Source organism: Microcaecilia unicolor, chromosome 5, assembly GCF_901765095.1.
Source record: "Microcaecilia unicolor chromosome 5, aMicUni1.1, whole genome shotgun sequence".
Taxonomy (NCBI): Eukaryota; Metazoa; Chordata; class Amphibia; order Gymnophiona; family Siphonopidae; genus Microcaecilia; species Microcaecilia unicolor.
Window position 1 is genome coordinate 300,645,257 of NC_044035.1, and position 12,618 is coordinate 300,657,874.

At 42.6% G+C, this 12,618-nt stretch overlaps 1 protein-coding gene across 1 annotated transcript in view; it reads right to left on the bottom strand.

Moving 5' to 3' along the window:
• Nucleotides 1-12,618, bottom strand: part of FTO (FTO alpha-ketoglutarate dependent dioxygenase) — a 748,586-nt gene that overhangs the window by 376,539 nt on the left and 359,429 nt on the right. Inside the window, exon 8 of the mRNA XM_030204316.1 lies at nt 8,391-8,515. Within this exon, the coding sequence (XP_030060176.1) occupies nt 8,391-8,515 (125 nt within the window). The remainder of the gene's footprint in view (nt 1-8,390; nt 8,516-12,618) is intronic.

Genomic DNA, 12,618 nt, shown 5'->3' on the forward strand with positions numbered 1-12,618 from the left:
TTAACCTTGGGCCCCTCTTTAACTAAAGTGCATTAAGCAAGTGGAGAATAATTGTATAATTAATTTTTTTCAACAGTAAACCCTGTTTTACACATGTAAACAAAGTCTTATAAAAATTACCAACGGGTTACACATGTAAAAGTATGTATGGTGACATAACCGAGCATACTTTTACATGACTGGGGTCCAGGTATGTTCAGAGGTGGAGTCTGGGTGGCGTTGTGAAATATGTGCATACAGGGGGTGGTATTGTTTATGGTGATTAAGGGGGTGAAAAGAGCAGAGGAGGGATGGTAGGTAGGTAGGTAGGTAGAAGGGGTTGTTTGATAGGTTTGGGTCGTGTTATGGAAAATGTTTGAGAACCAACTTTTTGAGATGAAGGGGCCCTTTTAGCACTGCCACAGGACGAGCTGAGGTATGCTGTGGTAGTTTGGCGATCTGCGCATGTTAAAAGACAATTATTTTATACCTCTCTCCATGTGTGGACTATATATGGTTAATTAGATTTAATTTTGCTATTATTGGTCATTTTGGATTATTTTTCATTTGTATGAATCCTTTACCCTTATTCAATTTATTTTGAATGTAAATTTAAATGCAAATAAATAAATAGTTTGTACTTTTTAGCGCGGGAGGCGTGTCAATGAGCAGAGAGTAGGTTTGCCCAGTACTGATCAGGTGGCGTGGGCACATTGCCATGCGCTGTCCGATTAGCATGGGAGCCCTTAGCACCTTCAAAATAGGTGATGGTAAGGGCTCACGTGGCAGGCCATGCGCTAACTGAGAAATTACCACATGACCATTACAGAACAAAATAGTCACATTTTACGGCCACGCTATAAGTGGCCGCAGTGCCCGGGCAACCCACATGCTAACAGCAGCTCTGGTCACTTTTTAGCGTGGCCCCTAAGGTTCCTTGATGCATAGTTTGCAGATTTAAAAAAAAAACACTTTGAGCTTCTGTACACAGCCTGTTTTGTACTGTTCCTTGTTACATGTGTGTTTGTGCCAAATAACGAGATTGAAAAAAAAACATGCATAGGCATGTTCTTTATGCACAAACATTTACAATGCTTCTAGGGGCCCTTTTACAAAGGCACATGAGGGCCTATGCGCGTCCAGCATGTGCCAAATCAGTCCGGCTACCGCATGCCTCGGACGGTAATTCTGAATTTGGCGCATGCCAAAAACACATAGTAAAAAATATTTTCTATTGCGTAGCGTTTACCCGGCGGTAAACGGCAGTGGGCGCACACTGCATGCCTGCTGCCCGGGTAGCACATGAGACCTTACCGCTAAGTCAATGGATGGTGGTAAGGTCCGAGGCCGAAAACAGATGCGTGCTGATTTTTAGTTTGCTGCATGTCCATTTCCAGCCCCTTTAAAAAAAGGGCCCTTTTTCCAGGATGCGGTAAAAACTGGCACAGTGAGCACCCAAAAGACGTGCTCACACTGCCGCAGGCCACTTTTTGCTGCAGGTTAGTGATAGGGCCCACCAAGCGGGCATAGATGTCCACAGCTTCTTTTCAGCCACAATTTCAGTGGGGTTCATAGGGTAATTTTATAAATACGCATAGGCGACTGTCTTTATAAAATAGGATTGAAATAGAAGTCTAATTGACCTTTACATTGGCAACCTGTTATAAAATTACCCTCCACATGTTATTTTCTCTGGCTTCACAGCAGGGGAGGATGCTGGGTACACCCCCAACACCTACTGCAGAAGTTCTTGCAGTTACCATAAGTTAATTTTTGCAACTAAGATATAGTAACAGCAAATTTTCACCACACTTTAGTAAAAGGGCTCATTTGTCTGGATATTCAGCTGCACTTGTTTAGATAGAAATGTGGCTGAATATGCAGATAAATCTGAGCAGATAAATTTTTTTCTGCTCTGCGTTATTCTTGCCATTTCTGTGACCTGATTTCTATATTTAGATTTGGCAAAATGGAACTACCTGGCTAAATTTGATACCACCTTCCCCAGCATCTAAATTGGTCCCATGTTTGTCAAGGTAACTTTATCCACATAGTAGTTTTGTGTGGAAAAGAAAGGATATGTTTAAAGGGGAAGATTTATACACGTTAAAAGCTAATTTTACCTGCACACATTTAAAGTTCTCTGCAGACAAGGAAATATCTATTTGTACCTGAATATAACTGTAATCCGTTGGGTTGGTCGTGAGCCCTTGGGCCCTGGCCGAGGCCAGCAGGGCGCCGACCCAGGCCAAGGGGAGACCGACCCACCACCGCACACCCCAGCTACACAATACCCCCTAAGCTACCCCTCCCCCCAGTCCCTCAGGAAGAAGGGAAATAGGCATACAGGCGGGCCTCGCGGCCGAACCGGAACCCACGCAGACAGAGCCACTCGTGCGAGCCTCACGGCTGAACTGGAACCCAATCACACACAGGGAGGGGTGAAAGAACCCAGAGGGCCCCAAGATGCCAGACACGCGCTGAACACCAGCAATAGGGCAGAGGGGGAAACAAAGGACCAGAGCGGGCCACGCCCACGCAGGGGACTAGCGCAGGACAGGGGAACTAACACAGCAACCCCCTCCCCACCAGGGTAGGAGCCCCAGGCAGAAGCCGGAGGAACCAAACACAAAGGAAGGCAGAAAGCCTTTGCCTCAAACCCACTGTAGACAGAGCACACAGAACATAAAGGGTTAAGCTTGTAGAGCCAGCAGAGAGAGAGTGCCATAAATCAACAAACAATCAGAGAGAATGCTTCCCCTCCCGAGAGGGAGTGGGGCCCATCCAAACAAACACACTGGCAGAGGCAGGAATACAATACACACAGTACACAAAGGGTTAAACTCACTGAGCCAGCAGGCCAGGACACTGGGAAGAGAAATCCTTAAAACAAACAAACAAAGGAGAACGCTCTCACTCAGCCCAGAGCCTGAGGCTGAGCAATGCCCAGCCCCCACTAAACAAACGAGCAGCTGACCCTGATTACAGAGCTACCCACACACACACACACACAGCAGCAGCTAACCCAGAGGGAAGGAAAAGAATACTCTAAATCAACACAGATCCCTGTCAGAACCTAGAGCACGTTCTGAGAGAAACCTATCGGGCTTTCCTGTTACCACCAGATAAGTAACGCAAAAGCAGAAAAACTCTTCAGCTGCAGGCTAAAGTACTATCCCCCCTCCCCCTCAGCCAAACCGGCAGAATCATAACAATAACTTGCCTTGAACTACTACTGAAAAGATGAGAGTTAAATCTGAATAAATAAATAACTTCAATTATTGACCTCTCTACAGGGCAATTCTATAAATTATATGTGAACAGTTACATGCTGATTATACATGCAGGTCATTAGAATACGTGCGTATATATGCCAAAATTCCACCACAGTGCTATTCTATATGTGTGTATCTTACATAGTGCATATTTTACAGATAGGTATACACATGGGTACAATATGAGTGGGACTCACATGTGTAACTTATAGAATACTAAATGTTATGTACATGAGGAGAGTGGAGCATACCTGGGCTGTTTGTGGAGAGTGTGATCCTTTGACATCAAATCTACTCCCTTGGAAGAGCTGCCAGGCAGTACAGTGGGCACCAGCGTGTGACATCATTCAGGGGGCTTTTCTGCCTATAATCACCATCAACACTGCAGAGCATAGCTACAGGGCATGACCCACCCCTTGGGAGCCTTTTGAAGCACGGTCGGAGCAGCACAGGAGTGCTCCTAGAGAATTATTAGGTGAAAGCTGCCATTTTAAACTTATGGGGAAATGGAAGATCAAATCCAAAGGTATTGTTATAACTAACACTGTAGTGGGGCCTATGGATAAGAATTTAGATTCAGAAGGAGTCCCCTCTGCTGTCTCTCCTACTGATTTCCCTATGAGGAAAGGCTAAAGCGGCTAGGGCCCTTCAGCTTGAAAAAGAGATGGCTGAGGGGAGATATGATAGATGTCTATAAAATACCGAGTGCAGTGGAACAGGTAGATGTGAATTGCTTGTTTACTCTTTCCCCAAAAAAAGTAGGACTAGGGGGCATGCAAAGAAGCTACTAAGTAGTAAATTTAAAATGAATCGGAGAAAATATTTTTTCACTCAGTGAGTAATTACACTCTGGAATTCATTGCCATAGAATCTGGTTAAAGCAGTTAGCTTAGCAGGGCTTTTAAAAAGTTTGGATAATTTAATAAATGTTCATAAGCCATTATTAACATGGACTTGGGAAAATCTGCTGCATATTCTAGGATAAGCAGAATAAAATCTGTTTTATTGTTCTGGGATCTTGCCAGGTACTTGTGGCCTGGATTGGCCACTGTTGTAAACAGGATACTGGGATTGATGGACCTTCGGTCTGTCCCAATATGGCAATGCTTATGTTTTTATGACTTTAAAGGATGAGGTTTCTATTAGCTAACCTGATCACCCCTTCCTCTCCTACTCCACTTATATCTGATTCCCTTGATTCACCTGCTGCCACCTTCTCTCCACAGGTGGGTGGTGCAGTAATTTTTTTTGTGAGTCTCTGTACTTTTCAAATGTCCTCTTTACCTAAATTGGTTTCACTGGAGTCTGGAATCTTGATACAGAGAAGCAGAAAATTTCTTTGAAAGTCTTATTACAAACAATTTATGTTTTGAAGGAGTCAATTCATGGGACTGTGTCTCAACTTTGTACTTTTTCTCAGGACACTATCAAAGTTAGTTAATGTGGACTCAAATTTTATTATTGCTCAGAAATGTTTATCGTTCTTAGAAAAACAAGTAGCCTCTTTGCAAGCTGTATCCTCTTCAGTAATTAAGGACTCATTGATACTTCATTTGAAACTTGAAATGCTGGAAAAGGCTAGTAGGGGTCATGAACTTGCATTTTTAGAAAATATTTTAAAAGAAATTCTTCATCTTTCTATTGCCAATAGCATATCTATTGCTGTTATTGTATTCCTTTTAAATTTCTAGTAGAAGTGCAATCACAATAACCAGTTCATACCTTTGGTCAACATAGTTTGAATTTAACTGGGTTTCTTGAAGAGATAATATTCCAACTAGCGCTACATTTTTAATTACTTTTTCTTCAGATCAGGATAAAGGCTTAGTTATGAGATCTTATTTTAAGAATAAGGATTCCTTTTTTGTGGTGCAAAAATTCAGATGTTTCCTGATGTTGATCAGGCAACTCAAAACTGAAGAAAAGCTTTTCTTTTACTATAATCTAGCTCTAACTCTTGCTTTGTGCTCAGGCTACAACTTTTAGAGCAGTCTGAGACAGTGTTTCCCAATCTTCTTCTGGAGGTTCACCTATCCAATTAGGTTTGAAAACTCTCAACAATTAATATGCATAATATAGATTTGTATATACTGGGTCTATAATGTATACAAATCTATTTCAGCCATATTTATTATGGGCACCCTGAAAACTATGAGCTACTTTACTAAGCTGTGGTAGAAAGTGGCCTTACATGGGTTTTTCACATACGCTAAGGCAATTTTTACCGCAGCTGTAAAATGGACGATTTTCCAACTTTCCTATTAATGGTCATGCATTAATGTTGCTATTAGCACACAACCATTAAAAAAAAATAGCGCATGAGCACTTACCGTGCTAATCCTGCAGTAATAAGTTAGTATGCTATAATGTCACTGTGTTAACTGATCAGCACAGAAATGCCCATTCTCCTCCTCTCCACACACCCCCTCTGCGGAAAATATTTTAAAAAATTGTTAGCGCACAGTTTGTGTGCACGGATCTCAGACTTACTGTACGAAGCCTGAGAACACACCGCACTAAGCCCTTTGGAGCTGTGATAAGCGTGCGCTAGCGCTTACTTTGGCTTGATAAAAGGAGCTCTATATACAATAACAACATCTCATCCTGTAATTAATCTAATTAAAATGACACCTCAAACAGTCATGTCTTAACTTTCTTATGAAAACCAATATACGATGAACATCTAGAGGTAGACAATTCCAGATTTTAAAAACCTTGAAGCACACTTTTATACCCAATACCTTTACATGATGGAAAATGCAACAGAAATCTGTCACAGTTACGAGTTCCAACCTTCCCACTGTTCTGTCCTCTGACAGTCTCGCACTAGTTTATAATGTGATCCTATAATGGGTTTAATGCCTTTACTGTTATTCTCATTTCTAAGGACTTTCATTGCTGCAGTTCTCATCGCAAAGATACATGAGCAATGCATTGTGTGAAATGTAGTACACAGGTGATGCAGCCACACTTGCCTATCTGTATAAGAACTGTACTATTGGTAGTGCTGCTGCCTAGACTTCCACTCTTTCTCAGCCAAGCTTGGCTCCTTTGTCTACCTGCTATCATTTCCTGGTCATTCTTACTACCTCTGTCCTGAGAGGTCAGCCAGGTATGACCTTTCCCTCCAATCGAGGGCTGTCCTCTAGGACCACCCCTTACTACCCGATGGCAGGCTCTGTTCCCATTGGTCCTCCTCCTCCCCCCTGGGCCTGTGTGAGCCTTCTTGACCTCCCTGTCCCTCTCGCCATGAGGCTTTCTCCATCTTGCTTCAGACCAGCACTTGTCCTGCTTCAAACTCCCTGGAACAAACTTGTTTTTTTACCTTGAAAATATCTCCCTAATGAGATATCGCACACTCCAGTCACCCAGCTCTGAGCCACTTCTATCCGTTCAGCTATTTCTCACCTCTGCAATAAAGCTGCTTCTCTTCAGATTTCTACCTCCAACCACTGCTACAGCTCTCAGAATTACGGAGTCTCTATGCCCTGGGGCAACACTTCTGAACATCTGACTGTGAGTAAATTATCTGTATTTATGCAATAAAGGAAACTTCAGAAAAATAATAAGAGACTTCAGGTGTGCGCTGGTGTGCCAAGGTTATACTCCAAGATATTGAGACTTTAAGTTAACAAGTCTTAAGAGGCTTGACACCCACCCAACAAGATTGATTAAAAAAAGGAAACTTATCAAGTACACGTACATATGGGGTTTTAAATACTAAACAACACAGTTTAAACTTAATCCATAATTCCACCGGGAGCTAGTGCAGATCCAAAAACTGTGGTGTCACGTGGTCATATTTTGATTTCTGATATATCAGCCTGGCAGCTGTATTCTGGACTAAATGCAGTTTCAATGAACAACACTGTTTCAATGAATGTCTGCTAAAGTAAGACATGGTATGAGCTATTTCACCACTGTGAAACAAAATGGTTCCTTCCATACCATTTGGCTTGTACAAAAAAAGTCTAGAAAATTCTTTAAAAATTATAAACATTGTTAGCTTGGCTGCATAGCTATTTTGCTATTGACTTACTACTACTAATCATTTATATAGCGCTACTAGATGTACGTAGCGCTGTACACATTATAGTCAGGTACTTTCTCTGTCCCTAGAGGGCTCACAATCTAAGCCTTTGTACCTGGGGCAATGGAGGGTTAAAAGTGACTTGCCCAAGGTCACAAGGAGTTGCAGTGGGAATCAAAGCCAGGTTGCTAGGATCAAAGCCCGCTGCACTAACCATTAGGCTACTACTCCACTCCATGGCAGTTTTCCTTAAATAACCTCTAAAATTCTCCATTCCCTATTAGTCCAATATTCAGCTATGGTGGCCTGTGCTTATTTTAAGTGTAGGCCGCCATGGTTAAGGCCTGAAATACAAATCATCATATGCCTTCAGCTTCTCTTTCATAGGCACCCAACTTTGGAACTTAAACTTCCGGAAAAACCTAAAACGACACCTTTTCAGAAAGTTCCTTTCTTCTATGTCGTCATAACCTCTTAAACTCGAAAAATTACACAAAACAACCTCATAAATGAAAAACTACGATGCATACCTCACTTCTGCAAATACCACCTATTCTCCATATCTGTTATGTAAACGCAGTGTACGCTACTACTCATCACTTGTATTAAGTGATGGACATCATCAAACTGAAATTCTGTAATCATCTCTCTTGTACTATGTAAGCCACATTGAACCTACTGAAAGGTGGGAAAATGTGGGATACAAATGCAATAAATAAATAAATAACAGACAGTGCCAGAAATTACCCAGATAATTGTGATATTCAGCGCCATTACCTGGATAACCATCCAGATAGAGTCAGCTTTTTACTGATAACTAACCTATGTTTTCTGGACAGCTATCCAGGTACTGGCAATGAATATCACTGGTCTCTGGTTAACACCTGGCTCCGCCCCCAGACCAGCTTGGTGCTAAGCAGATAGCACTGGGGCAGTCTGTAAAGATTTTCAGCAGCATTGGCTAAAACTCTTATTGAAAATCTGTGTACAGCCCCAGCAAACAACATCTACCCAGGTAAGTTGTGACTGAATATCAGGCCATGTCTTTTTAATTATACAATTCTTTCAGATTTTCCTGTTTTCTTTCATTTTATCAAAGTTCTCACCTTGCTATCCATTCCTTGCGCAGCTCCTGTCGCTCAGTTAGGGATGGCAAGATGTAGTTTATGATTTCATGTCTTTTTTCCACAGGACATTCCACTTTTCTGGCTTCACAGAGTACCACATGTGTCTAAAAAAATATGCCAAAGGAAAAAATAACCAAAGCACAACATTTTTTTAAAGCCCATAAGCAAATAAGGACAGTAAATCAATGGCTTTTTTATTACAGTTCCACTGCTGACAAATCAATACAGTAAATGATGGTCAAAAATGGGCACCATATATTTGCTGTTTAATCAATGTACATGGCACATAAAGCAAACCTTAAAGCTCCATTGCCTTAAGTAACACATTCAAGATACTGTGCATTTATCCTCTTGCTCTCTCTTTTTCTTTGGATACTGCAGTTTTTTCATTATTATTTCTTAGCTTCCAGTGGGAATTGCTTTCAAAAAGTAATTTTCGAATATATAGCTTTACCCAGGAAGAAATTTGATGCCTGTTTGTTTGTAGCTTCTGCAAAAATCCTTAACATATATGAGCACAAGCTGTCCCTTATAAAAAAAATTGATAATGAAATACAGCATTTGATAGGTTTATTGCTACCACTTGACTAAGGAGGTTAACAGTATTATACCATATTCAGCCGGTGGTGGTCAGCATTTTTTAAATGCTAACCATCATGGCTAAATTAGCCCAGGATATTCAATGTTGGGCCATGTCTGGGCATCGGCATTGCATATCTGGGTCTGACCGCATTGCACCTGGCCACCGTTATTTATGTGGGTCCTAGGCAATATTCAGTCAGAACCTCCATAAGACACTTATGTAGGTGCTGGCTGAATATCGGCTGGGATACCCATTAAGGGAAACGTCAGTTTGATGTGTCCAATCTGTCAAACTCTGCATTTCCCGCCCTCATCGATCCCAGTAGAATGCCCTTCACTGGCATCTAGTTACCCCTCCCTTTCCAATTTCTCCCACTACCCCTCCCCTGCAGCAAGTGCCATGATCCCCAAAGTATTCCACTCTCCAATCCTTAACTCCCCCCCCTCGGATTCAATACCCTCTGATCCCACCCCAAAATGTAAGCCTTGCCCAAAATCAAAACCCACCCCACTGTACCCCCCCCCCCCCCAAGAACTCTCTCTACCTTCAGCAGTTACTTGGAAGAAATCCCTGATATCTATTGAGACAGGGTTGGAGTGGTCCCCTTTCCGCTCCTGCCCCAATGGCTCTAGGGGTCAAACCGGCAGCACTGACCCCGTCCAACACTTTCGAGGTCAGCCTTCCATATTTATTTATTTATTTGTTGCATTTGTAACCCACATTTTCCCACCTATTTGCAGGCTCAATGTGGCTTACATTTTTCCGTAATGGCGATCGCCAATTCCGGAATGAGAAATACAAAGTGGTATTGCATTAAAGTTCACAAGTGACAGAGTAGATTAAGCAATCAAGAATAGAGAATTCATTCTCGTAATGAGAGATAAAGTGGTAATTGCGTTAAAGTTCATTAGTGACAGAGAAATTTAAGCAGTCAGGTATAGAGAGTTCGGTTTTGTCCATTTCTGGTATGGGTTTTGTTGTCTGGTATTTAAGATGGATCATTGTGGTGATCAGCCCTTATATGAAAAGCTGACCCCCCAGCGGTAGTACTGCAGGACTACCACATAGGGTTAATGCCATTGTTCCGTCTAAGCTGAGCGGGAGTTCTCCACCTACAATCCTGTCAGTGGGGGGGGGGGGGGGGGGGGGCTGTTTCACTATCACATTTTCAATACTGAGGGACAGAGAAGTTCTGCAGATGTCCAGGAAACCTGCCTGTCCATAGTGATTGAAAACACAGTATTGAAGCCCCCCCCCCTCCCCAATAGCAGCAATGCAGTTGGAGGATTCTCGCTCAGCTTTGAGCGAACAGAAGTCAGTACCACCATTTTGACATACAGAGCTGACAGGGCAGGAGTGCTCAAGCACTGTCCAATTAGACAGCAGGGATCTCCACTGGGTAATCCCCAAGGGTAAAGAAAGGTGTGGAGGGAAGGGTGTGGAAATGGGTGGTTTGGATGGGGGGGGGGGGGGGGATTGGATCAGAGGTTATTGAATCTAAAGGGGGTTGAGGATCAGAGGAGGGTATGCTTTGGGGGTCCAGAAGTTCAAGGATTTGAGGGGGGTATGTTTAGGGAATCAGATAGGGTGCTTGCTCCAGGAAAGAGGTGGGAGAACCCAAGTGGGGGAAGGGGATTGGAAAAGTGAGGCAACTAGATACTGGAGGGGTGCATATTACAGGGATAGGAGGGGACTGGAAAGGGTGGGGGGATATACCAGCATGGCAACCTAGAAGTTATCTGGGTGTTAGCTAATATTCATTGTTGACACCTACATAGCTAAGCAACCAAAGTTAGGACTGCTATTTATGCGGTCCTATATTTGGTCACTGAGCTGTGGAAGCACTGGCACAGAATATTACCAGCACCCACATAGCTCCAGGTTCCTCTCCGACTCCACCTCCAGAATGCCCTTCTCCTAGCTGAAATGGCTGGTTAGTGGCGATATTCAAAGCGGTTAAATGCCTCTGAAAGTCAGCGGCCAGTCCACCGAGAGTGATTTAAGAGGGCAGGAGTCTCTCCTGCCTGCTTAAGGGGCTCATTTTCAAAGCACTTAGGTTACTATCGGGCTCATTTTCGAAAGAGAAGGACGTCCATCTTTCGACATAAATCTGAAGATGGACATCCTTCTCCCAGAGACGTCCAAATCGGTATAATCGAAACCCGATTTTGGAAGTCTCGAACTGCAGTCCGTCGCAGATCCCAGCAGCAGTTCTAGTGGGCTAGTGGGTACTGCAGTGCACTTCAGACAGGCAGACCCAGGTCCATACCCCCCCTACCTGTTACATTTGTGGAGGAAACAGCAAGCTCTCCAAAACCCACTGTACCCATATATAGGTGCCCCCTTCTCCCGTAAGGGCTATAGTAGTGGTGTACAGTTGTGGATAGTGGGGGTTTTTTTTTTTGGGGGGGGGGGTTGGGAGGGCTCAGCACACAAGGTAAGGGAGCTATGTTCCTGGGAGCATTTTATGAAGTCTACTGCAGTGCCCCCTAGGGTGCCCGGTTGGTGTCCTGGCATGTCAGGGTAACCAGTGCACTACAAATGCTGGCTCCTCCCATGCCCAAATGGCATTAATTTGGACGTTTTTGACATGGACGTCTTTGGTTTCAAAAATTGCCGAAAGTCAAAGACGTCCATGTCTAGGAACGTCCAAATCTAGGGATGTCCAAATTTAAGGATTTGGACGTCTCTGATGGTATTTTCGAAATGAAAGATGGACGTCCATCTTTTTTCGAAAATATGGGTTTCCCCACCCCTGGATTTGGACGTTTAGCAAAGACATCCAAATCGCAACTTGGACGTTTCTTTCGAAAATGCCTCTCCACGTAACTTTGTAAGTCTAAGTGCATTGAAAATGTGCCTCTAAATCACTTTGAATATTAACCTGATATTTATTAAGTGGCTGTATAATCATTATATGACTTCAAAATTTCCCAATTTAAGTATTTAAGAACAGCCTTATAATGTGTACTCAACTTGCAGTACAAAACTATTTCACTTTCTGGTCTGAAATATTATTATGCCAGAGCTGGTGGTTGGGAGGTGGGGATAGTGCTGGGCAGACTTATATGGTCTGTGCCCTGAAAAAGACAGGTACAAATCAAAGTAAGGTATACACAAAAAGTGGCACATATGAGTTTATCTTGTTGGGCAGACTGGATGGACCGTGCAGGTCTTTTTCTGCCGTCATCTACTATGTTACTATGTAAATAAAATTGACTATAATCTGAACAGAGTCAATGAAAGAATATAATAAATCATTAATAGAAGTCACAGTTTAACTTGTTTAATTTTATACAGCTATAAAACAGGAAAATATATTTCCAAATATTTTATACTATACAGCAAGTCTTTATATGCTAGACAAGCCTGAATCTACCAATCAAGATTATCTGATCTCATTTAGCATTCAGCTCATATGTGGCTGCACAAAAGATATGAACAGAGCATGGAGCAGACTGTTCTACCCCCACAGCTGTAGGTGCATGTTTACATTTTATTTTCTATTGTATTTGCATAGACCATTATTAAAACGGACTTGGGGAAAATCCACTGCTTATTTCTAGGATATGCAGCATAAAATGTATTGTACTTTTTTGGGGATCTTGGCAGGTACAAGTGACC